General features: G+C 36.7%; 1 protein-coding gene and 1 long non-coding RNA gene across 2 annotated transcripts in view; both read left to right on the top strand.

The window, feature by feature from the left end:
• Nucleotides 1-236: 236 nt before the first annotated feature.
• Nucleotides 237-25,281, top strand: part of entpd1 (ectonucleoside triphosphate diphosphohydrolase 1) — a 29,882-nt gene continuing 4,837 nt past the window's right edge. Inside the window, exons 1-4 of the mRNA XM_067429744.1 lie at nt 237-476; nt 22,338-22,465; nt 22,547-22,664; nt 23,737-23,887. Of these exons, the coding sequence (XP_067285845.1) occupies nt 461-476; nt 22,338-22,465; nt 22,547-22,664; nt 23,737-23,887 (413 nt within the window). The 5' untranslated portion in view covers nt 237-460. The remainder of the gene's footprint in view (nt 477-22,337; nt 22,466-22,546; nt 22,665-23,736; nt 23,888-25,281) is intronic.
• Nucleotides 19,310-21,111, top strand: LOC137056553 (uncharacterized). Its single transcript, XR_010900380.1, has 4 exons — nt 19,310-19,605; nt 20,533-20,583; nt 20,672-20,705; nt 21,051-21,111. It is a non-coding gene; the product is annotated as an uncharacterized lncRNA (long non-coding RNA).

Here is a 25,281-nt window from a genome sequence, read left to right as displayed (position 1 = left end):
GTTTCTGGTCAGAGCTCTGACAAAAGTGGTACGAACACGGTTAGAGTGTGAATGTTGATACCGTAAGGTAAACTCTCTCTGTCTGTTTCTCTCTCACACAGACACACTCTTTGTCAGCGTTTCTCTCTCTCTCTCTCTCTCTCTCTCTCTCTCTCTCTCTCTCTCTCTCTCTCTCTCTCTCTCTCTCTCTCTCTCTCTCTCTCTCTCTCTTCAAGCACACAGTTGAGAAGGAAGAGGTAACAAGCAGATCGTTAACATGGTTGGTGGTGGAGGGAGGGAGAAAGCTTGGCGTCTGGCCCGCCCACTCATGCCCCCTAGCCTTATAAAGAACCTCAAGAATGGGAAAGACCCTCTAAGAGAGCCGAGCCAAACGTCCGAAACAACACTCTGTGAGCTGGAACGAGTCAGAAAGAGGGCGAGAGAGAAAGAGAGAGAGAGAGGATTATAGGTCGCTGCATTCATGGATGAACAAGGAGGTGAGTCTAAGACAACCACTCACATGAACGCACACTTCACCATTTGGGTTCATGCAGGGCAGGATGTAATTTGGTAAGTGATGCACAAAGGAAGGAACAAAGAAAAAGTGGCACACAACTTCAGGACAATGATTTGGCTAACTGCAAATATACTCACAAGTATCTGATTTTTAGTTATTTATTTATTTTTTGCACTAAATCAAGCTTTCTTAAAGATTCTTACATGTAGTTAGTGGTTATGCATGAGTGGTAATTTATTCATCTTTGTGTTAACTTGGGGAATTATGTTTATTTTTTTAGCTTCCCGCATGCTTTTTAGTGGTTTTCTAATTAAAGATCTGTTGTTCGCTGAATTAACTAATTAACTAAGCAGTAACTCAAATGACATAATTAGCATTTTACTGCTTAAATCAGTGACATGATCACAATGGAAATTCCAGAAGGGCATTGTTAGACCCCAAAACTTTCTCAGTTAAGCTTAAAAGGCTATAAAATGTTCTTTGAAGCATGCTGTTTTTTATTAACTGTTTGACTGCCTGTCAAACAGTTCAAAAGTTCATGCATCAGTTATATTTACTACTGCTAATAAGCCTTATTGTATATCAGGAACTGGAAAAGTGGCTGGATAATCCACATTTGTTCTGTGATCTTGCACTACATTTGGGATGTGCAAACACATTATAAGAAGCAAAGTAAATAAAGGAAGATTAAAAAAATACAGAAAACCTTTGCAGGCTGCATATTCTTCTGACGCATCAGGTTTCAGCATCTGGTGTCCATCTAACATCTTTAGCAGTAGAGCCTGTGAGAGTTTGTGCAGGACTGAGAGCGTTGAGGCAGCATCAGGAAGAGGGAGAGAAAGACTGTTACATAACGCCAGAGGATTTCTTCCTAAAAGTGGAAAGGCCGTCTGGTAACAGAGCAATTACAGAAACAAAACTTCCCCCATTGTAACCATGACTAAAGCGTATTTAGTTAGTTAGTTGGAGTTATTGTAGTTATTGTAAGCTACAACATGTCTGATGGAGTTTTGCTTTCTTGCAAGAAGCAAGGAATTACAAGAATGCTTTCGATAGGAGAAGTTTCCTTCTCATGCTAAAATGAGCAAACTTGTACTCACTGTGCCATCTTCCACTTAATGTCTTGAGCAAACCAAACTTCCTGTAGCTGACACAACAAAGTCAGTGTAGATGTTCCTCATTATTCCAGTCATGTGCAATTGAGGAAGTCCAGCCCTCCCACACACGGGGCCTCTTTTGGAAGCCTAACTGAAGTAATTCCTTTTTATTTATAGGAGTACTTTAAAAACCTAATGCATCTTTGGGCAAGACAAGTTTCTAAAAAAAAAAGGAAATTGTTTAAAAAAAAAGTTGAAATAAGAAAAATGCATACTCAAACTATTTAAATACTTGAATATTTAAGTTTAATGTGAAATATAGGACGTATAGGAAAATATTGCATGCAAAATGGATTCTTTGTGGCCTCAGAGTGTGGTATATTACGTGTCATTGCATAAAGCTTGTGTGGCTATACAGGCTCTGATCGCATGTCACTGAGATCTCACTTGACATATTCAGATGTGTGAGTGATGCGTGGGTTGAGTCTGAGATCAATTTGTACCAACGTCCTGCAGATGTGGTCTTCTCATGCACTATCAGTGAGAACAACTGTCATAGACAAACTGTGCCCCTGTTCACATGATTTAAAAAAAAAAGTTAAAAAGCTAAAAATGCATATTGAAATGACCTCTGCACAGTAATGAACAAAAGCTTTATCTTTTTTAAGAAGTTAAGAAGTTGTGCTGTGCTGTATCTCCATCTGACTATAGTACTTTTATGAACATGAAAGCAGAAGAAGATTGTGATTTTTTTTGAGGAAATATAAGTTTACTAGTATAGTAATATGTAATCTTCACTGAAAATTCAAGTGATCACCAACCACAAAGCATTTACTAAAAGCTGATTAACATCAGTTAGGTTCGGTTTAAGAATGTTATGGCACATGATACAACTTGTTTGCTGCAAAATAAAACAAAGTCTAATTTTTGAAATGGAAAGTCTGATGTGGTAAAATTATAATGTAAATAAATTATTTGATAAAGCAAATGTGGCATTAGAATATATATATATATATATATATATATATATATATATATATATATATATATATATATATATATATATATATATATATATATATATATATATATATATATATATATATATATATATAAATGTAAAAAACTTTTACAAAACTTTTTGGCTTAATAAATAATTTAGCTCAAACTCAATTTGACTCCCAGAAAAAAGACCACTTCATGTGTCCTGCTGCGTCTCTTTACAATCCAGCACTTTGTCATTTCACTTTAAATGAATCAATCAAAATGGTGGGGTTAACATGCTCAAACAGATTGCAAGTGTTACATAGTTGCAATGAAGACATGCATTTGAGTGGGTGGTGAAAAATAGAAATGACTGAGCAATGAAAACTATGATCAATTTTTTTTTTAAAGCATCCTGGACTACCTTCTAATATACAGGAAATGTGCGTATATATCAATGCCCAGGCTTGACTGGTCAGGTCTGAACGGAAAAAGATGCCACTGTGATTGAAATATGTCATTTTTTGTTGAAGATTTATTACAATTGTGAGAACGTGTAATATTCTCTTTCACAATAAGGCTTCCTTGAGCTTGTTGGCTGAGATGTTTGTGTGTCACTCAAAATGTAAATGTTAGTAAGCAGAGATAAAGCCTATGTGTTCCACGAAAAAAAAAAACTGGCCCAATAATGTGTTAATATAAAGGATTTTTTACAGGTATTTTCACTGCATTTTGAATTACGCATCGCAAACATCTGTAAACTTAATGGATAATATAGCAGAAAATTACCAGAACCTTTTCCTCGAGTAGAGGGGATAATGGCATGGCATATGACCGTAAAAAAAATATTCCCAAACTATTTCAAATATTTTATATGCTAAATATACATTATATTGCCAAAAGTATTGGGACACCCCTCCAGATCATTGAATTTAGGTGTTCCAATCACTCCATGCCATGGCCACAGCTGTATAGTCAAGCACCTAGGCATGCCGACTGCTTCTACAATAGCCTGACAAGCCAGACCCACATCAAGATGTTTGGTCTGGAAACTCACCACTGAAAGGGCTCAATCTGAGAGGTGGGATAAATGCTTGTCCAACTCCCTCTGCATGCATTTGGATAGTGCTACAACCAACCAGAGCAACGAAGGTGAAGTGGAGCTAGTTGATAGATTAAACTTTCACCGTATCCGGTCGGCAAAACTCAGAACACATCTTCCCTTCTTAAGAATGACTTCAGTGCTGTTCTTTGTTCTTTTCTCAGAGAAAAGCTTAACTCCAAGTCTTCCAGAGTCGCGGTCAAAGCTGATTCGAAAGACCGCTGTTTGCCAGCTTCTGTGTTTACTAGTAGCATACAAGTGCAAGTCGGCCGTCATTATGTTAAGCCCCGCCCACTGACTCTATACATGATGTGATTGGCCCGACCAGAGTTTGGTTTTTACAGCTCAGAAGTGTATTGAGAGTTGCTAGACGACACTCACAGCAGATTAGATTTGCTGTCGTTAGGTTTCTAGAATTTGTGGAAGAATGGATTGCTCTCAGGAGCTCAGGAAATTCAGCCATGGTATCGTGATAGGTTGCCTCCTGTGCAATAAGTCCATTTGTGAAATTTCATAACTACTAAATATTCCACAGTCAACTGTTAGTGGTATTATAATGTTATTAGAAGCAATTGGGAACAACAGCAACTCAGCCATGAAGTGGAGGGCCACTTACAATCACAGAGTATGGTCTGTCAATAACTGCAAACCTTCAAACTTTATGTGGCCTTTAGATTAGCTCAAGAACATTGCGTAGAGAGCTTCATGGAATGGGTTTCCATGGCTGAACAGCTGCATCCAAGCCTTACATCACCATGTGCAATGCAAAGTGTGGGATGCTGTGTTATAAACACCTTCGAGATGAATTAGAGCAGAGACTGCGAGCCAGGCCTTCTCGTCCAGCATCAGTGCCTCCGCTTCTAGAAGAATGGTCAAAAATTCCCATAGACACACTCCTAAATCTTTTAGAAAGCCTTCCCAGCAGAGTGTACCCCAACACAGATACGATTATTGCAACATTTCATGCTTATTTTTATTTTTTTTAGATTAAAAATATATTTCATTTAAATTAAAATGTTGGAATATATTACATAATGTACTTCAAAAGTCAACAAACTCAATTTCCAATATTAAAATGCATCTAGGTTAAATTCATATATAAATACATTTATATAAATATATTTAGAAATGTATGATTTTTTTTTTTTTACTTTTATATTAGGAATGCATTTCTGGACTTTTTTTTGTTCATTATTAATTTTTTTATTTAAAACTTTATCTATATGGGATCTTTTGTAGTCATCAGTCATTTCACAACTTGCATGGAAGACAGACTCATTTGCTCACTTCCTCTGACCCCCAAACAGGTCACAGCAGTTGAAATAAACATCCTTTTCTGGTTGAACAAACCCTTGGGGGAAGACTGTCCTGAAATATTTCTGAGGTGCTGAAATGTATACATCACACTTTAAGGTCACGTCATTCGATACACTGAGGAAATGAGACGGTGTGTAGTTGTGTATAACTTATTAGAGTTTCTTAAAAACAACACATAATCAACGTCCTTTCCTGTTATGATGAAAACTTACTTATCTTGGTTTATTATAGAGATCAAAGCTCAGATCTTAACCACTTTCCCCAAACCATAATACTAAAGAATAACACTAGGATTTGGCATTGGCATGTCTCTTTTCTTAAGAAGGCTAGTGGAAGTCATCTGCTGGGAATCTGTTCTCCTCAGACATGTGTTTGTGCTGACAAGCCCATGTTAACCACAAGATCACACTGGCACGCGCTTCAAACATGGGTGTGACAAAAGCAATTCTCTCTTATGGAAATTCTGACTGCAAGTTCTCTAAACCGCTAAACCAGACACTTTCAGTTATGAGTGTGAGACTGAATGAACATCATAATGCTTGCCAGTGATCTAAAGAGGCTTCTTGGCTCTCACATAAAACAGTCTGATTGCTTTCAAATGAACTTTACTCTATTAGATAGCATAGCAAAGTGGTAAGAAAGGCACAATTTATTTCATTACCTCTAAGAAAAGCATCACGGATGAATGGGAAATGCACACTCAATGGAAAAGCATTACTGTAATCTTGAATGACTGCTAGCTAAGAGGCAGTAGTGAGGTCAAAAATACTTGTCAAGATGAGATTTTATAAGATCTCATCAGTTTAAGCTCTGAATCAGGCCATGACATTTATTCACACCCAACACTTTTGGCAGAAGGTGCTGGATTCACTCCTGTCAGCATGAGAGTTGGTTTCCAGATACACTAAAAAAAATAAACTGTTGAACAAAATCGAATTGGTTTGAAATAATTTGTTGCAGTCATGTATGCAATGTTGTATGAACTTAAAATCATTTAGTTAAAACTATAAAAATTTATCACGTCATTCCAACTAGATAAAGTAGGATTAAAAGGGGTAGAATTGATGACCATATTTAGTCTATGGGAACTGCGTCACATGAATTTATTAGGGGCCAAGCAATGAAGGTGCTTAGGCACCTATTGTATCCGTTCCTGTTCTTATTATTCTTCTTCCGTCTTCTGCTCTTGAGTCTATGGCAGCCCATAGAACCGTATGGTAAAAAGTTGTGGAAATTGGCACACATATGTCAATGTCAACATATGACATGTCAACATAGAAAATGTGGAGTCTCAAACTCAATCCCTCTAGCGCCACCACCTGTCCAAACTTGCACTCATGTTTATGCTAATAACTTTTGAACCATACGGGCTATAAACAAAATTAATTTCGTTGTTTTCTGTCATGCAAATTTTCCTGTCATTTTTAATTTTCCAAAAACTTTTTCGAACTCCTCCTAGGCCGTTGTAGCCTGGATGCCAGCCGAACTTAGCCCCGCCCACAAAATGTTTAGGTCAGGCAGTTCGGTCTGGTCTCGCTCCATAGAGGAGTAATTATCTCCGAACAGAAACTGATTGAACCAATAAAAATCATCAGGGCGGGCTTTAGGCGATGACGGACCAAGGGGGTAATCTAGCGCTCGGAAAGTGTTCCACCCCTAGGGGCTGCCATTGCTAACCAAGCCATCACCTGCTGTTAGCATCCCATTGACTCCCATTCATTTTTGAATCACTTTGACAGTGAATAACTTTACATCTGAGGCGTTTAAAGACTCCATTTGTCCATTGTTTATTTCTAAAGAAACACGACAATGCATAAAAGGCTCCTTTACCTTGTATCTTACACTATTGCCCCGCAGAAGCTGTTTTTGTAAAAATAGGCTAACGATTGCGTCATAACCAAGCGGCAACCTCCCGCGATCTCTCTTGAAGCCAATACGGAAGTAATGTAAACTGCAATTCCTCAACTGGCCACTAGGGACAGGCTCCAGAAGGGAGCAGAATCTCATTGAGCCCGATGTTAAAATTCTCAACTTTAAAGCTACACTGTGTGATATTTTCCCCCATCTAGTGGTGTAAAGGTATATGACATCCAGTGAATAATAGTTTCTGCTCCTCTCAATTTCGATTTCGTTTCAACTCCTACGGTGGCCGATTTAGTCATGGCTTCCAGTTCGACCTCTTCGGTGAGTGTTGCTTGATGTGATGAGGTAACTTTTGAAAACGATTATAATTTGCAGTTATTTAATTTACCAAATGATCTATGATCAAATTAATCTATGTAAAATGAATAATAGTTTTACGTTTTCGTTATTTTTAACCAGTCCATTGCTAACATCAGCTATCAGGTTATTTTATCAGTGCTATCGTTATTGTGTATATTGTACGACATCACTAGCGTAAGGCAAACAAATTATAATGCAATTAAAATATTAATCTCATGTTATCCGTCATAGAACACGGATTTATGTTATAAGGTAAACAATACTTTTTCATCATTGACGCGAGGAAAACTATCCTAGACGTCGTTCTAGTGTTATGCACAGCACACCATGATACAATTAGCCAAGCAACAATAAAACTTCCAATATACACAAATAGGCTGAATTAATATTACCTGTCGAAAAGAAAGCAGGCAACGCCAGCGTTCTTTTTAAAATCGTTGCTCCTCATGAGCTCTTTCCATCTTGGAAAGGCCACTCCAATATTTACTTTTGTCTTGTTGATTTGCCCGTTGCGTTAACGTCTTAATTCTCTTTTCCGCTTTCCTGGCGACTCTGATACATATCCCGCAATGTTACTAGTAGGTCCCCGACCCGGGTCGAATTCGGTAATCAATTCCGGGACTTGGTTGCTTTCACACAGAAGGCGACCCGGCAATGCTCCGGGAATATTGCGGGTCCGACGTGCAGTGTGAAAGGGGCTTAAGAGTGATCCTCCATCATCATATAGCAGCCTCAAGCAATCCTCCTCTTCACATTCGACACGGTGCCATCGAGTGTAAAAACGCGAAAAGCGAAGCTTGAATTTACGGGAATGTCCCTCTTTGGCAAATGTACTTTCAAGATGGAGGAGCAACATGGCGACCGCCATCCGAACCCTCAACACTTATGTATTTTCAATGGTATATTATAAAATTACGAGAATGTATTATTACTTGAAAGAAGTAAATATACATTAATGAGCACATATATTTTTGAAAGAACTAAGTGATTTTAGCTAAGAATAAACTAAAAAAGTTACACAGTGTAGCTTTAAAGCAGAAAAAAACATGTTTACAGCCTGGTACAAATTGTGGTTTTGGCTTATAAGGCTAATTTTGATCTTCATGACAACTCTGAGGGGGGTGAATTTTTTTATAACTCATTCGTTTACGTTATATAAAGCCTTAAGGTTCTGCATAATTAAGGGCGTGGTTACAAGTGGATAGGCATTTATTCGCCGTCTGTAGTTATTGCGTCACCTCAGCTCCGCGCACATCCCGCCTTTTTGCCCATTTTCTGTAATCCGGGAGTGACACGCGATGACTCACTCACAAGATGGCAACGCCCAGCTCGGCCATACTTTAAGCTTCAGAACGGCTTATCGGAATCCTATGGGTGACGTCACGGACACTACGTCCATATTTTTTTACAGTCTATGGTCATAACCAACGCGACTCTGTCGCACGGTTGAGAAATTACCGTATAGACAGGAGGAGATGCTCAGAAACAATCTTTTACTGTCTATGAGACAGTCGGGGGGACGTGGAGACATAAAGTCTGTTAAAGTCAAGGGGGAAGAATGAGGAGAAGCTCATAGTGAACCAAAAGCAACGGGAGAAAATATTTAAACAACGTGATTCAGATTTCACTTTCCACATCTACTAGAAGACCTACAGCTGTCAGACAGGAGGCTCACGTCACATCTACGTCGTCAAGCTCAGTCTGAGCCTGCGCAGTTCGCTCAGCCATCAGGAAGTGAGTGCCCCTAGGTTGACTTCATTATTTCGCCGTTGACGTCAATGGGATCGCTCGGTCCATTTCTTTTACTGTCTATGTGACGGACAGATGATCAACAGTAACGTAATCATCCACGTCATCAAAGGGGCTTGGATTATATTTGTTCAAATCTTAAACGGAGACATTGTTTGTATATGCATACACCTTCACAATTTCTCTCAAAAATTATGATCATGTTGGGTAAGTACTTTGTGTATCATTAAATTCTTTTATTTTTTATAAACTCGCGAACAAAAAAAGTTTTTACGTAAACAATTTTAAATTTTTAAAACAAGTTTTTACGCAAACAATTTTACGTAGCGGTTGCAAAAATACACTTAAGGCTGTATCTCTGCAATGCTTTATGGTATTCAAACCAAACTTGGTACGTTTCATCACAAGCATGACTTGGAAGTGACCTGCAGTGTTTCAGCACAGTGCCACCTACTGGTCCGGAGATACAAAAAAATGGATATTTTGGCTCATAACTTCTAATGGGTTTGGCCAAACACCATAAAAGTGGTCTCGTTAGATTCGGGATGTCATGCCGAGTCAACAGATATCCCATTATCCCATATCAGCCATTTTGGGTGTCGGCCATTTTGAATTTTGTCTAAAAATGATGTATTTTACGAATACATTAACATTTCATTAAGAAACTCGCTATGCCTCTTCTGCACCATGTCCTGAAGGTACTTTTTGGGGTTTCGGGGCAGCGCCACCTTGTGGCCAAAATGTATAACAAAATTTACAAAAAAGATAATAACTTTTGAATAAATTAGCCTATTACAAAAGAAACTGGTCATAATGTAGTCCTTGGCTACTGCTGAAAATATTGATAGCATTTTTTCCCCATATTTGGTAAAACTTCCTCTCCTCCATCTTGTTATTAGTTAAAAACCTACTTTTTCAAACTCCTCCTAGGCCGTTTGTCCGAATTTCACCAAAATCGACCATCCCGACAAAAAGTTATAGATTTCATATCAATAGATAAAATTGTTTTTGTTTACCACAGCGACAAAGCTGAGGCATGATGCCAAAATGACTCAAGGTTGTATCTCTGCAATGTTTTGACATATTGACAACAAACTGTGCATGGTTCATTGTCACCTCACTTCTGACCACACCACATTCATTTGGTCACAGCGCCACCTATTGGTCAAAAGTGATAGATTATTAAAGCTTTTTTTTTACTGTATGTATAATTGTATATATATTTTGTCTAAGCTTATTTTAATAAGTCTTTAATGGTTCATTGTTGCAGCCGGTCACTTCCAGCTATGTTGGCATGTCTCATTTTCTTCTTTGGACTTGACTGCTTGCAGCTATATTTTTCTTTATTTCTATAAAAATATTAGTCAACAACACTTAATCACTTGGTAATTGTAACATGCAAGTAATGATCAAGTAAAACATGTCTCATTAGCACAGTTACAGCTTATTGAGAACAGTACAGCCTAACCACAAGGTCTATACTTCACCATAATGGGAACCTCAAAAAATCGACACAACTTTTAAATGTCAAATATAACTGTCAAATGTAACATCAAATGTTAACAGGTCTTTCCCTTTACTAAAACACATTAAACAGCACTTAATTTCAACATTTACTCTCCTGATCCATCCCTATGCAAAGCATGCTGGGAACTAGAAATACACTGCCCAGTTCAGTCAGTGCAACATAAATGATTAATGTGGTCCCAACACAAATGCTTTAGGTTATCTTAACATTTTACAAATTTTAGTTCATTTAATGTAATAAAATTGAGTAAAATGTCAATTAAGTAAAAAAATTAAGATTTGCGTTGTTCCAGCTTATTTTATTTAAACAAACTGAGCACACAGCTAGACTCAAATAAATTATTCTAGCTGTTTGTTCAGTTTTTTAAATAAAATAAGCTGGAACAACGCAAATCTTTATTTTTTTACTTAATTGCCATTTTACTCAATTTTATTACCAGCAGAATGGATAGTAAACACTATAGTGTTTACTATCCACTCTGCTTCATAAATCCTACATTTTAGCATATTCCCTACTGGCAGATGCAAAAATTACACAAAATCGTTCTCTATGGATGACTATTCAATATGTATTTTAATAAAATATAATGATTTAATTAATTTGCATGAAATAATAATAACTTTGTAATTCATGTTGAAATAATTTCATATTTTAAAATATGGCATTTAGCCTCAGATGTGGCATGAATAGTGAATGAAAAATGAACACTTTACAATTAGGTGGTCGCATTTGTTAACGTTAGTTAATGTATTAACTAACATGAACTAACAATGAGCAATACATTTGTTACCGTGAATGTTAAATTATCAAAAATAGAGTCTTTCATTATTTGTTAATGTGAGTTCACAGTGCATTAACTAATGCTAACAAATACAACATTTGATTTCCATAATGTAGTAAATGTTGAAATAAACATTAGCTAAGATTAATAAATGCTGTAGAAGTGTTATTTCTTAATTCATGTTAACTAAAGTATATAATGTTATCTAATGAAATCTTATGTTACCATGAAATTATACTCTAAATATGAAACTAAAACTGCCAGTAGGTGGCAGCAAGTCACTGTATTAATGAGTGAGTAATTTAGTCATTCATTCAACTGAGTCATTCAAACGGCTGATTCATTCATCTTTATGGCTGTCTGTGTATAGGTACTTACACTATACTGCCAAAAGTTTTGGGTCACCTGCCTTTACATGCACATGAACTTTGATAACATCCCATTCTTAGTCCGTAGAGTTAAATATGGAGTTGGACCATCCTTCCCAGCTATAATAGCTTCAACTCTTCTGGGAAGGCTTTCCACAAGGTTTAGGAGTGTTTATGGGAATTTTTGAGCATTCTTCTAGAAGCGCATTTGTGAGGTTAGGCACTGATGCTGGACGAGAAGGCCTGGCTCGCAGTCTCTGCTTTTATTCATTCCAAAGTTGTTCTATCAGGTTGAGGTCAGGACTCTGTGCAGGCCAGTCAAGTTCCTCCACAACAAACTCGCTCATCCATGTCTTTATGGACCTTGCTTTGTGTACTGGTGTGCAGTCATATTAGAACACTAAGAGGCCATCCCCAAACTGTTCCCACAAAGTTGGGAGCATGAAATTGTCCAAAATGTATTGGTATGAGTTCCTTTCACTGGAACTAAGGGGTCAAGCCCAAAACCCTGAAAAACAACCCCACACCATAATCCCCCCTTCATCAAACTTACACTTGGCACAGTTCAGTCAGGCAAGTACTGTTCTCTTGGCAATCGCCAAACCCAGACTCATCCATCGGGTTGCCAGACAGAGAAGTGTGATTCGTTACTCCAGAGAACACGTCTCCACTGCTCTAGAGTCCAGTGGTGGCATGCTTTACTGATTCTGACGTGTTGCATTGCACTTGGTGTTGTAAGGCTTGGATGCAACTGCTCAGCCATGGAAACCCAATAGGCATAGGTGCTTGATCTTATACAGCTGTGGCCATGGAAGTGATTGGAACACCTGAATTGAATGATTTGGAGGGGTGTCCCAATACTTTTGGAAATATAGTGTATTTTTAATAAGTAATTACTTCAAGGCTGCTAAGTTCTATGTGTTTTATATACTGTACCAGCGTCAGTTTGATTGTATACAGCTGTGGCCATAGATATACCGGTGGTGTATTTTTAATAAGTAATTACTTCAAGGCCGCTAAATTCTATGAATGTGTTTATATATGTATTTTATATACCAACATCAGTTTGATTTTATACAGCTGTTGCCATGGAAGTGATTGGAACACATGAATTGAATGATTTGGAGGGGTATCCGAATACTTTTGACAATATAGTGTATTTTAATAAGTAATTACTTCAGGGCACTAAGTTCTATGAATGTGTTTATATATGTAATCCAGATGTACTAAATTCACCATGGTGTCATTATCATGTGCTCTACTAGCATCAGTTACATAGCTTCATTGTCATTGAGTGGTACTATGACATCACTTTGTAGGCCTGCTTAGGGAAACGAGTTAGTATTTTAGCACTTCCGGATCCATCATCCCGAAACTCAATGGGTTTTGGTTAAATGGCTGAAACTCAGTCTGTGGTGAACATGAGTTCAAGACACTTTCATGTTTTATTCTATGATATAAAATACATCAGTATTACCCCCTTACTGATTTTATTAAGCTGTTACATGTCTTGAAAGAGGCATTTGCTAACAAGTGGCTAAATGGGACCACAGAAACAGTCTGGGAGATTAAACATAATCACGCCGAACAGGTAAACTCAGTCTGCTTTTACAACTTTGTTAAGCTTATAATTGTACTTTTATAAACTATTCTATCTCAAACTCTCTAAGAAAATGTTTTTAGATAAAAACTGAAACAGTTAACGTAAGTTTAGTGGTGGTGATTTTGAAGTTTAAGTTGTGGGACCGTGGTGTAGTTGGTTTATAGCCTACCTTTAGCTTTTTACTCTTGGCGACTGAATAGGCTTTAAAATTCATAAAAGTTGTGTTCATCTGTGAAAATTCTCTTGATGGACAAAAACTTAAGAATCATAAACTTGTTGATCAGAGAGCTTGTGTCATGGACTATGCTCCATTCAGCTTTAACACTCCAAAGAAACTCAGAGGATTAATTTACATAAAGTTTACTGGTCATATTGTGAAACTGTAATACAATACAAATGAGATGTACATTAATATTAAATCTTAATACAAAGTAACAGAGAGAACAGCACGGATTATCTATACAGCGGTGATCTATATGATAAACGCAATCGAGTTAGTAAACAATCGGCAGTAATAAACATAAAGTTAACTTAGAAGTTTGAATAATCTTACAAAAGATGAAAATATTATAATATTACACGATAAGAAATACTCACAGAAGTTGTTTTAGCAAAAGGGAAGAGGAAAAAGCGATTTCCATGAGAAACTGACTGGTAGAGCTCGGCTCGTACACTGCTGCAACTGACGACCGCTCGGCGATCTACTTCCTGATTCATGCACTGGCACTAATTTCTACAATACTAATTTCTCGCTATAAAATCAAATTAAAAGTGGAAAATTTTGGCCAAGAACACACATTTACGCACAAATTGACCAACATCAACTTTCAGATGCTGTCTTAATTTTTTTTTGCTTAATTGTCACTGAATGGAGCGCAAAGGATTATATTAAAGGCATGATATGATATATTAAATATTACATGATATTAAAAGTATGATACATCTGTGTTCTATGGTATACATCTATCTTAAAAAAAAAAAAATCAGATGAAGGTATCTTACGAGACAGGAAGTGAAGATTCAGACATGCCTATCTTGGAATAAAGGCAGCATTTTCAAGCTTTCGGACGCAGCCCCAGAATGGGTCGTTGAAACATTGGATCATTTGATTAGTTAAAAACAGTGGATTCATTCAGTAATGAAACACTGTTCTGTGTTGCTAAGAGCTGCACAACAAAACATAAAAAGCGTTAATTAATTTTAACAAGTTCTTTTTCCATAGTTAATCGCACCAATTTAACGTGTTAAATCAAAAGCCCTAATATAGAAAATATTGTGGTCCCTTTAAAAAAATCTAATATTTATAATCACAATACTGCTTTGTTATCAGATAGCCTTTTCCAGATAATGCAATTACTTTTTTGTAATCTAAACCACATTTGAATGAATGAACATAATTTCATTCTTTTAAAAGAAAAGCTACTGTTCATTTGATACATGACAACACAAAACAACCTAAACCCCATTACAACTTGACACCTTTGATATCAAACTTTCTCACGAATGTTTTGCAAGAACCACTGACAGAGTTCCGAATAGGGTGTGAAGTCACATACCATTATTGACAATATCTCAAGATTGTCACATTGACTTGGATTACCTAAAACAAGCTTACTCAGGTACCCAAGGCATGTCAGTGCAGGTGAACCTTACAGAGTAGATATTAAACCTGATGTAACATGTTTAGTCATGGATTTGACTATTCAGTCTGATGAGACATAATGAAAACTGTCCGTGCTGTATGCATTCAAAGGATTAAGTATATGACGACATTGTCTCAATTATGGCTGATCTATTGAGGAATTTAGAGAAACACCCGAGGTAGAAAGAAATTCTGTTTACTTGAGAGCATGAGTGTGCACTGACGTCTCTCTTATGTTTCAGTCAATAAAAGATTCACAGCTGAGACATGTAGGTTGCTATGCAAACATCTATTGAAACAGCTATCATTTCACAAAGGACCCCCCATAATGAAGTTCAGTTAAGTAAAGCAAGCAACATGCTACTGGTGCCAAAGATTGTACCTAAGATTGTCTCTATGGGTATATCCGTAACAACTTGCATTTGGCATAAACTAAGAGACATTTACAGTAAACGCTCAGAGGGGATGCATTTTATCTGTCTGAAATCTGAAAGAATGCAATAAACAGTGTAGAAGACTGTCCAAAAAAGAGCATTGATTGAGTTGTTCGGTTAATAGTTAATTGGTTAATTTTATTTTGTTAACATAACAGCGGTCCTTCCGTTTTTCTTCACAATCTGCTAATTTTCTGTACTGTCAAGCCATGTGTTCCATGCTTCCATGCGTCTTATTGTTTAAATCTCATTTTCCTGATTTATTGTGAGTACCAGGCCTAATATCGATCTCGCTTACTGCAGTGTGCAACAAGTGTCTCATAGTAGCTGCTGAGCGAACACACAGAGTAGCATTATAATATAACTTTAAACGCACTCAAATGTATCTAATATGATAAAATGTGTTACCCCACATACGCATGACCAGAAGCGGATAATAAAAGCTCCACTGCTCTCCAGTTGCGTGTCCCGCTCGTCTCTCATTAGCAATCGCTCCAGCGGCCTCGTTCCGCTCTAATGGCTTTCAGCCCCACCCTGCTTCATACTACAGTAACATTAATCAATCTTTAATATATTAGCTCATCCATAAATATGATTTCTGCCCGAGTCCCATCGGATTCTTTTCCACCGACGGTGAAGACAACAACTCCCATGATTCCGTGAAATCAAGGCGTCATCAAGCTACTCCCTTGTTTTGAATAAGCGACCTCTAGCGGCGAAAATTACATATCATGCCTTTAAACGTATTACCAAAGTTTTATTTGATTATGAATTGCTGCATAAAATAATACGAACACTGCCAAAATCATGTATGAAAAAAAACAAGGATACAATACTACAATACTAAATGTTAATCTTCGTTTTCAGAGCAATAAAACAGGGATGTTCAGTCCCAATGAGAAATTTGTCGGTCATCCTAGATGGCTCATTTACCATGGGTTTCCTCTGACTTTAACCACCACGTGGATGTAAATTTAAGTTCTCAGTAAATTAGTTGTCATAGTCCTTATGTAGCAATTTGCTCACAACCAATGCTCTTCTGTGTATAAGAGATCCAAATTGGACAGCTGCAAATTGCATTATCTGTATGTACAGCTGTTTTCCCCAGGCAGTGTCTTGGTCTGTGCAATATAACAACATATGTTTAGTTCTGTTCAAAATCTGCTGATAGTCTTACTAAAGCAGACAGTGAGGACTGGATATTTGCATCCTCTGTATTCTGTCTTATATTGATGTGACTTCAGATACTTAGCAGTGTATCTTGGTGTTAAATAATTTAATATTTAGGCTACCATCATTAAAAAGTAATACATATTTCAAATTGCATTAAAGGGATAGTTCACTTTAAAATGAAAATTCTGTCATCCTTTACTCACCCTCAAGAGTTTTTAAACCTGTATGAATTTCTTTCTTCAGCTGAACACAAGGGGAGATTTTTTGAAGAATGTCAGTAACCAAACAGTTAACTGGAACCATTGACTTCCATAGTATTTTTTTTTCCTACTATGAAAGTCAATGGTTCCAGTTGAAGGTTCCTAATCTTCCCTTGTGTTCAGTTGAAGACTGAGAAATGAATACAGGTTTGAAACAACTTGAGGGTGTTGAAACTTGAAAATTGTTTATAAGTGACTTATTCGTAAAAATAATTATTAAGCAGCACAACTGTTTTCAACATTGATAATAATATTTTTTTGACCCCTAAATCAGCATATTCTAATGATTTCTGAAGCAGCTTTGCTATCATTGGAATAAATTAAAATGTAACATGTATTACTGTTTAAACTGTATTACTGCTTAGCTGTATTTTGTTCAAATAGCAGCCTGTGTGGTCATAAGTGTCTACACTTAAAAAAGAAAAGAAAAGAAAAGAAAAAAAAATTCTTACCAACCCTGTAATCTAACAAGGAGTGTTTTCATTGTGTCCAGGCAACACTAGACTATCCACAAACGGACGTTCAATTCAGGGAAGGAAACCAAGAAAAAAGGAACCTGAAATTAGACTGATCACTTTCCGTTATGAGATATCTCAGGACAATTAAATGACCTTGATGCATCAAGTAAAATATTTGGGTGGAATATGCTGTAAAGTTAACAACATAACAATTTGTCCTGAAATATAGCACCTTCCACAAGTGCCAAAGCAATAATTTTCTATTTACTTTAATTACCCTCATCAGTAATTCCCCTCATGTTGTTCCAAACCCATATGACCTTTTGTCTACGGAACACACAAGGAGAACTTTGTTCTTAAATCTGATCACTTCTCTTCATGCACTGCATTCACGGCATGCAGATGCTATTTTGCAGAACAAATAGCACTGCTGTTCTTGCTATAGGGGATAGTGGACAAAATCGACTTGCCCTCATTGTATTCATTTCTGTGGAACATAAAAGGTGAATTTTGGAGGAATATCCTGGGAATTTCTTTTCCATCTAAAGGGAAATGGGGCTCTTAAGCCATAAAAATGACAAAACTGTCATAAACTGGTCCAAATGATCTAATCTGCTGTATTCAAGATCCTCTGAGAAACACTGGATTTCCAAGAATGTTAATAACCGGAGAAATAGACTATTTTAACCAGAACATGGATTGTGTCTGTGTCAGTGACATCATACCCATGTTCCAGTTTTATTTTGTAGAAACCATATGGACGCTTTAATATTTTATGTGTTTTATTAGACAAGCGAGCAGCTGTTTGGATACATTCATCGACAGAAAACTGTTATATAGCTCAACACAATGCTACGTTCACACCGACACACAAACTGAGTGTCAAATTCACATCTATCCCGTCTAGATTCCAAAGCTCATTGGATATGTTTGAGGCTCATATGTAACGCTTCTTGGGGAGAGTGCTGCTAGGCGGTTGTCTTTTTGCACGATGGCTGATGTTGATCGAGCATTCACCGAACACAACGCTTGCGCAAGACACTAATGAAGTGTGTGAAGACAGTTCATATATATATATATATATATATATATATATATATATATATATATATACACATATATATATATATATATATATATATATATATATATATATATATATATATATATACACACACACACACACATATATATAGGCCTATATATATACATATATATATATATATAGGCTATATATATATATATATATATATATATATATATATATATATATATATATACACACACACACACACACATATATATATATATATATATATATATATATATATATATATATATATATATATATATATATATATATATATATATATATATATATATATATATATATATATATATATATATATATATATATATCGATATATACTGATATATACTGATATATCGATTGAGGCGGTCTGGGGTTCGTTTCATGTGAACTCCGGTAGTGTGTTGCTGATCTGAACACTGAATCATACTAAATCGCGGTAGTGAACCGCTATTAATGACATGATTTGATAAAAATGTGTGTTTTGTTTCACTCATTTACCTGACGAGCGTCACTGACACTGCAAGCAGAGAGCTGTAGGCCTAGATCTCATTTCTGCTCGTTCATTCTGGATGCACCGATCTTTCCGTCGTCAAATCAACTGACTTGTAGCGTGGCATCTTGTGACGTCCTGTTTTTGGTTCGTTTACATGTTTTTGGTCCGTGTTGCGTTCAAATTTCAATCGAAATAGAGTTCTTTTGGAAGCGGACAGAGACCCATATTTTTACCGGTCTCGGTTCGCTTGTTTGGTGCGCACCAGGGTTCGGATGGCAGCGTTATATGTTCAAATTAATCGCACTAACCGAGCAATCGCACCAGGGTTCGTTTTAATCGAACCAAACATTAAAAGTGTGAACGCAGCCGTGTTTCCTTAAATACTTGAAACCCACTGACGTGCATACCAAAGACGGAGCTTCAGTCCCATATCTGTATGCAGCTCACACACAGATTCTCAAAACGGGCGCACGCACTGCAACTAGGGAATTCCGCGCACTGCACTAGGGAATTCCGCTCACTACCGCCCGTGACGCACTGAAAGCCTGGCTCCACATGCACAATGGGTGTTTCCCCAAAATCACACGCATTCGCTTGCCAAGCAAAGCTGCATTTTGGCACACAGTTGTGATAGGTCGTTAGTCAATCAGTGAAATCCTGATACTGATGTAGCTACCGAATACCGAAAAGTGGGCAGGAATCGATTGACACTCTTTTGACTGGGACTTAGCACACAAACCTCGACAGTCGTTGACACGCCGTTCTCACCGGTTTCAAACGCCCTGCCTGCGCGTGTCCTGATGGGTAGGTGAAACACGCAGCAAGGCGCTCTGATTGAAATGCTTCAATCCTGGCATTATAACTACTTTCCGCTTGCATGAAATCATGCGAACCTTTCCGCAAACCTGCTGAGATGTGGCTTTATTGGGCATGCGAGGATTAGAAGTAGACTGGCTTACAGGGGGAGATCTGTTCTTTTTTTAATGTGTGCCTCCAACGTTATAAAAGAATATTTCCAGATGTGTGAAGATTTCTCGTTAAAATTGGAGTAAATTGCCCAAAACGTTACCAGAGTATGAACACTAAAACATAAATGTTGTGCACACATGTAGTAATCAGATTTACTTGTTCAAATTTTCATACCCCATCACCACCCTTATTCAATTTTAAATATTTTAAAATCAGTCTATAAAAACGTTATATACATTAAACATAGTACTGATTTAGATAAGATCTGTCATTTTAACTTAAGTTGACATGATCATCACAAATTAAATTTAGACATAAAAGAAAAGGACTTTCTTTTCTCATGTTAATCATTTATAATTTTACATAGTGACAGCTTATGTGTGGACCTCAGAGATGGTCATGATAGTGATTTCATTTCTAATTAGTTAAACTCGGTTACATCACTGCAACATTCCCTGGTTTCCACTACTGTATTGCTAAATTCATTAATGTACAAAGTTGAGTAGCTGATAAATAAATAAAACAATTAAAATAACATCAGATGTTTCATAAACTTATTATAATACGACGTAAGTTTGCCTTCATTTTTTTAATCATCTCATAGTACACTCAAAAAATGATGGTTCTTTAAAGGTTCTTTACATGTAGTTAGAGTTCTAACTGACTCTTGAGGAACACTTTATATACTGGATTTTTTCATTCTTTAGGGTTATAGTTTAGGGTTTTTTATTCTCGCCTTTTGTTTTTCAAATCTGTCAAAAGCACCTCAATAATGATTTTCTGGAGCTCAGCTACAACTAGACACACACTCAGGTAAATAATTTATTTCTTATTCTATGCATTTTAACTTGAAAATATTGTAAATGGTTTCCTTCCAATCATGCCTTTTTTCTCTTTTTAGATTAACAGAATCTAAGTGTGAGAGCTCTGCTCAGGTAAGGGTACTTCTCTTCTCCTCTAAGCAAGTAATAGAGATATTGAATGTGTGATCCATATAGTTAGATTTTTTAAAAATGTACTTTATGCATAAACATACCCAGTCACAAAAACAACGTTAAAGCTATCTCTCTTGTCCTTTTAATATATTGTAAAGGGCTCACATACTGTACATTTTTGCTAATTTTGGCCTTCATAAATAATTGTTTTAACATAAACAACTGGAAAAGAAACACTGTAACTCTAAATTCAATTGTGTGTGTGTGTGTGTGTGTGTGTGTGTGTGTGTGTGTGTGTGTGTGTGTGTGTGTGTGTGTGTGTGTGTGTGTGTGTGTGCATTTCAGATGCTGTCACATCCCACAACCTCATCATCTGCAGAGACCTGCCACTCAAAACACACATAATGATGGACCTAAAGACATAAAGGATTAAGAGTTCACTGGAACTTGGTTTTCATTATAAATTGTGTTAAATGTCAATTGGTATATATTCATGTATTCTGTCATTTTTCCTACAATTTTCCATGTCAATAAAAAATAAAAGTACCTAATTGTTTTTTTCTTTTTTTTTAAAACCCCAAACAGAGGCCGCACTATACCCTAAGACTAAAGGGTACAATTAAAACCTACACACACACACACACACACACACACACACACACACACACACACACACACACACACACACACACACACACACACACACACACACACACACACACACACACACACACACACAGTTCACTAGCTTTGTGGGGACTCTCCATAGACGTAACGGTTTTTATACCGTATGTAGGTGATCTCAGGTTTTACTATCCTTATGAGGACATTTGGTCCCCACAATGTAATATAAAAAAGGGCACACACACACACAAACACATACACACACACTTTATGGAAAAAGCAGAAAGCAGAATTTAGCAATTCCCAAGGGTATGCTTATAACATTCAGCCAAAATATAAACTATCCATCCATCCTTCCATTCTCCACGCAGCTTGTCCTACATATGTTCGTGGGAATGCTGAAGCCTATCCCAGCATTTTGGGCTAAAGGCAGGGAAACACCCCAGACAGATGTCCTGTCCATCACAGAAAATATGAACAGGGTATTTTCTTTCATTACAAAGTTATTCATTGGAGCGGGGAAAATTCTCCTGATCAGTAAAATATCTACATTAAACTTCAACACAAATGAAGGGCCTCTAGGAGGGCTTTACTCAATACACAGTGTGGAGACAGCTGAAATGCCCAGCAGACACAGTGCCGTCATGCTTTCAAACGCTGTTTGTTTTTCCCTTAAACTGACAGTAGGTTAAATAAAAGCCTCATCAAAACACAAAAGTACTTTACATTTATTATTAGACTGCATGGGAGGTTTACAGATTGAGTTAGTTTGCACTGAATGCAGGATTGAATGATATCGACAGTAGTCTGTAAAACTGTTGTTAATAATTTAAAAGACTACTATATTCAGTTATGTAACACTGATATGAGATACATGCAACCTTTTTAATGAACAACATTTATGAATTTATTCAGCTCACACTGTAAAAAGAGACTCACAGTAAGCACAGATGCTGTTGAATACTATGTAAATTGTCAACTTTATGTCTCTTTATTTTCTCGTTTCAGAAGTAAAAGTTAAGAACCCGTGGCACAGGCCACCGTGTGTCATTCTGACTGTTTTTATCATTGTTGGGATCATCGTCATGGTGTCCGTTTCTGTCGTTCAGTACAAGCCTTTACCCCAGAAGTACAAGGTATGAGTGAGCAGTTTACTGTGTGTATCAAACAGATTAGATTTGTATAGACTTCACTGATGCAGTTGTTTCTGTACACAGTATGGAATAGTTCTGGATGCAGGCTCCTCGCACACCTCTGTGTTTATCTATGAATGGCCTGCCGAGAAGGAGAACAACACGGGCATGGTACAGCAGAAACACACCTGCAATGTAAAAGGTACAGGATCCCTAATTTACTGTGTTTCAAGGTCAATATCGAATGTAATCTAGATTGTATTAAAACTAAAACTGTTTTCAAAATCTGGATACAGTTGTTTTTTTGTTTGTTTTTTTACATAAAAGGGATAGTCCAAAATAAAAACTATAATCTTTTGATGATATGTCCCCCCATGTCTCTGTGAATTTTTCTTACGTGGAACACAACAAAAAAGATATTTAGCAGATTGTCCAAGTTGCTCTTTTTACATAAAGTGACTGATTTTCATTAAATAATGACTTGAATTTCAGTCTATTCCCCACACAAAGCTATCATATGTCTTTCGGAAATTGAACCTTCATCCTTGCCTCACATCGTGTATCAAATCAAAATGACCCGATATTTGAATGAATGATATTTCATGACTCTTATAGCAAAAGAGCTGTCCGCTGGGACCTAAACTCAGTTCTCTAGTTTATCTTTTCAGAATTCATTTAGATACACATGTAGACATAAAATCCTTTTTGGTAAAGTCAAATTTGTTTTATTTAATTTTGAGGTTTTCTCTAAGTATACTGAAGCATTACATTTATTTCTAATGGGGTCGAATTGAATTGTGAGGGAAGGATTTGTCACACAGAAGGAGTTTTTTTGAGAAAGTAAAAATGCAGAATGTTTCCTGTGATGGGTAGGTTTAGGGGTAGGGTAAGTGTAGGGGAAAAGAAAATACGGTTTGTACAGTATAAAATCCATTAGGCCTATGGAATGTAAAACATGGAAACACTACGTGTGTGTGTGTGTGTGTGCCCCTAAGGTCTTGGACCACTTAAAAAAATTTTTGTTACTTTTTATTGATTGATTGATTGATTGATATTTATTGATTGACAAAATATGATTATTTTGATACATCTTGTCCTTCCTTATGTGGCTTGGCAACTCCTGGTCCCCCTCCACTTTCATTGTAGCACAGTTTTGACAGTCTGCTAAATTTCTCCTTTGGTATTCCATGAAAGACAAAGTCAGGAGTTTAATTGGTTATCGCTTTAGTAGTTATGTCAACACCATTTCCAATAACACTTTTGTAATTCTGTAGGCAAAGGCATCTCCGGTTACAGTGCTAATCCAGATGGGGCTGGCCAATCTCTGCAGGAGTGCATGGTGGACGCCAAGCAAAGAATACCTGCTCACAGACACAGCGAAACCCCTGTGTACCTGGGAGCAACAGCAGGCATGAGACTGCTCAAGTAATCACTTCTCAATATTCTCTATTCTTAAGAATCAAAAAGATACAAAAAAATAATTTGAAATAGTACTCTTAGAACTCAAACTAAAGACTTCATAAGTCAATGATGAATTGTTTTTATTCTCTAATCATCCTACAGGTCAATAAAATAAATTTTATCTTATGTTCACCAAGGTTGTATTTATTTGATAATAACACTTTAAAAAGCAGTAATATTGTGATTTTTTTTTTGTGATGGCAAAGCTGATTTTTTTTTAGCAGACATAACTGCTGTGTTCGGTCACACGATCTTTCAGAAATCAATCTAATAAGCTCATTTGGTGTTTTTTGGTTATTTGATGAATACAGAGTTCAAAAGAACAGCATTTATTTGAAAATAAATTACATTTTAAAACATGACAATTAAAACAGTTATTTGTATTTTTCAATATTACAGTTTTTACCATAATTTACTGTGTAACTGTACTGTACTTTTTGATCAAATAAATACAGCCTTGATGAGCATAAGATAATTTTCAAAACCTTAAAGAAAATCTTAATTATTCCAGACTTTTAACTAGTAGTGTATATACTGCAACTAATTTATTTGAACAATTTTATTAAAGGGGTACATGAGAAATCAAATTAGCCTACAATGGTCACTATACTATTTTAAAACATCCTGCAATATTCAGAGCTTAATTTAAACAAAGCACTTATTTAATCAAGCTCCAAAAACATCTTGTTTGGATATTGGGGGATGTCACATAGGCAAATGCATTGTCATATGACTGCCACCCACTAGCGTTCAGTCGCTTAATGCTACACTGGATGCGGGTGTCTTGTCAAAAGCAAATAGAACCCATTATAATTACTGATGCTGTCTACACTGGATACAGTATACAGATGCACGTTCACTTTACTCCACACGCTTGAGTCTGTCGACTAAAGGAACATTGGAAGACTAAATAGAAGCCTTCACTTTGACACATCCTGTGGCAGGAACAAGTGGATGGTTTATTTTGAATGCCATCCTGGATCAGGACTCTGGTCAGGACTCTGTGCAGTTCAAGGCATGTTAGAACAGGAAGCCATCCCCAAATTGTTCCCACAAACTTAGGAGCATGAAATTGTCCAAAAATGTCTTGGCGTGCTGAAGTATTAAGATTTCCTTTCACTGGAACTAAGGAGCCAAGCCAAGCCCAACCTATAACCCGTCCACCCCAAACTGCAGGTTGTCTTGAAAACTATAGAGTAATGGAGAGTTTGCAAAGAAATGTTTGTTAACAGTCAGCTGTATTGGATCTCACAGAAGCAACACGGCAAAGCATAAGTAAACGATTTCATAATGCTTTGTAAAAGACGGTTTTATATGGAAAATGTTTTAATTTACGTTTTTAAATAATTACTCGCGTG

The sequence above is a fragment of the Pseudorasbora parva genome, chromosome 21 (genome assembly GCF_024679245.1).
Source record: "Pseudorasbora parva isolate DD20220531a chromosome 21, ASM2467924v1, whole genome shotgun sequence".
Taxonomy (NCBI): Eukaryota; Metazoa; Chordata; class Actinopteri; order Cypriniformes; family Gobionidae; genus Pseudorasbora; species Pseudorasbora parva.
The sequence above is the reverse complement of the archived record's forward strand: the minus strand, read 5'-3'. Positions and strand labels throughout refer to the sequence as shown.